At 33.2% G+C, this 2,307-nt stretch overlaps 1 protein-coding gene across 1 annotated transcript in view; it reads left to right on the plus strand.

Annotated features, from left to right (window-relative positions):
* LOC115415870 (1-acyl-sn-glycerol-3-phosphate acyltransferase gamma-like) overlaps positions 1-749 on the plus strand; it is a 4,434-nt gene extending 3,685 nt beyond the window's left edge. The window contains exon 6 of the mRNA XM_030129529.1: positions 738-749. Within this exon, the coding sequence (XP_029985389.1) occupies positions 738-749 (12 nt within the window). The remainder of the gene's footprint in view (positions 1-737) is intronic.
* Positions 750-2,307: the final 1,558 nt, after the last annotated feature.

The following is a 2,307-nucleotide window of genomic DNA, read 5'->3' on the forward strand; positions in this document are numbered from 1 at the left end:
CTAACCTAACCCTAACCCTAACCCTAACCCTAACCCTAACCCTAACCCCTAACCCTAACCCTAACCCTAACCCTAACCCTAACCCTAACCCTAACCCTAACCCTAACCCCTAACCCTAACCCTAACCCTAACCCTAACCCTAACCCCTAACCCTAACCCTAACCCTAACCCTAACCTAACCCTAACCCTAACCCTAACCCTAACCCTAACCCTAACCCTAACCCTAACCCTAACCCTACCCTAACCCTAACCCTAACCCTAACCCTAACCCTAACCCTAACCCTAACCCTAACCCTACCCTAACCCTAACCCTAACCCTAACCCTACCCCTAACCCTAACCCTAACCCCTAACCCTAACCCTAACCCTAACCCTAACCCTAACCCTACCCTTTATTATATAGATATTTTAGATATATATATTATGTTTTATATATATAATATTATATACATATATTATATATATATTTATATATGTAGTTATTTTTTAATATATGTATTTATATGTTTATATATATTATATATATATATATATATATATATTCATATATATTTATGTATATATTCATATTTATATTTGTATATATTCATATATTTATATATATTTATATATATTTATATTCATATATATATATTTATATATATTTATATTTTTATATAGATTTATTTATTTATATATATGTACATATATATGTACTTATTTATTCATTTTTATATTCATGGATTTTTTTATATGTAGTTTTACATTTAGTGATTTTATAGAGATATTATATATGTATCTTAATATTCATGTAATTAAATATATATATGTTAATAATTTCTATAATTTTTCGTATATATTCATATCTATATATTTATATTGGTATGTTATACATTTATATTTATGAATTTATTTATTGATCTTTTTTTGGTCAATATTTATACTTTTACATATAAAACCCTTTCCCTAGCCCTTCTAAACACAACAGTCTTGGTACCATGTCTCTACAAGCTTTGATTCCAAAGATACAGCCAAAAACAATTACTTCCGGTCGCATCTCTGAAACCGGATGTGACACACACTTGTGGGTAGTGCCAATTAAGAAGCGTGGCAAAATTACGGTAGGGTCATACTACCTTACATGTCTCTACGACCGTCCGTTTCCCAGATAAGACTTCATTCCTCGAATTGACCCTAACAGCTCCCTCTGTAAGCATTAGTCTAACTGGAACAGTTCCCTCTGCTGGATGCTGTAAGTATTACAATCTAACTGGAACAGTTCCCTCTGCTGGATGCTGTACGTATTACAGTCAACTTTCACAAAACCTACCTCACAAACTGTGGTCCTATCGAATCCAAATGACCTGAAACGTTCTCCTATGACGTTTTTAGATGGTACTTTTTTGGGGTCACGCATTTTCAAATCACCTATTCATTTCCTATGCTGAAGTTCAACCAAAAATATCTCTGGAACGAAAAGTCAGACAAATATCAAATTGGGTCACATCACACCTAATTCGGGGTCGCAAAATTCAACAGTGTTGGACCTCTGTCTGTAGGAACCTAACCTTACCCTAAACCACTAAACCTCTGACCCTAACCCTAAAACCCTCGAACCCTATCCACATACAAAAAAAATCTACAAAAATCTACTTTCCTGATTGGAGGTAAAATGCTAACATTAAACATTTAAAAAGTTCCATATTACTATTCACACTGTATGTTCCATACATTCTAAGTGTCCTTCTCATCAGAAACAATGTGTCACCCCCTATTGCACCACCTCAATATATCCACTAGATGGCAGTCATGCTGTAGGAATGAGATGGATGACATGTATAAAGACTGATCAGATTTATTCTAATTAGATCTCCCACTTTTAAGCCTTTACTCATAAATTGCGGGGTTTCTTTCTTTACTCACTAATTAATTATCTCTACTTGATGGTAATTATGATAGGACTAATCATTTACTACTTTTAACAGTCTATACATTACATTTATTTCAACAGAAATATTTTTAATTTATTACTCATTCTAAAATTCAAAACATGACTTTTTAAACATTTTCATCTTTCTTTTGGATTTAACTTAAAAATTGCACTTTATTACATGCATTACACTTAATATTTTTTACAGGTGTAAATCCTTCTCTTACCCTTTAAAGTTAAGTTATCCCTTTATTCCACCATGTCCACATCCTTCAGCAGTATTACATGAGTGATAACACAGATGGAATGGCCTTCATGGAGCCACTGGAGGTCCATGGATGGATTCACATCTGACACTTCACACTCCTGTTTGGTTAACAGTTTAAACTTTACAATTCA

Source organism: Sphaeramia orbicularis, unplaced genomic scaffold (genome assembly GCF_902148855.1).
Source record: "Sphaeramia orbicularis unplaced genomic scaffold, fSphaOr1.1, whole genome shotgun sequence".
Lineage (NCBI taxonomy): Eukaryota > Metazoa > Chordata > Actinopteri > Kurtiformes > Apogonidae > Sphaeramia > Sphaeramia orbicularis.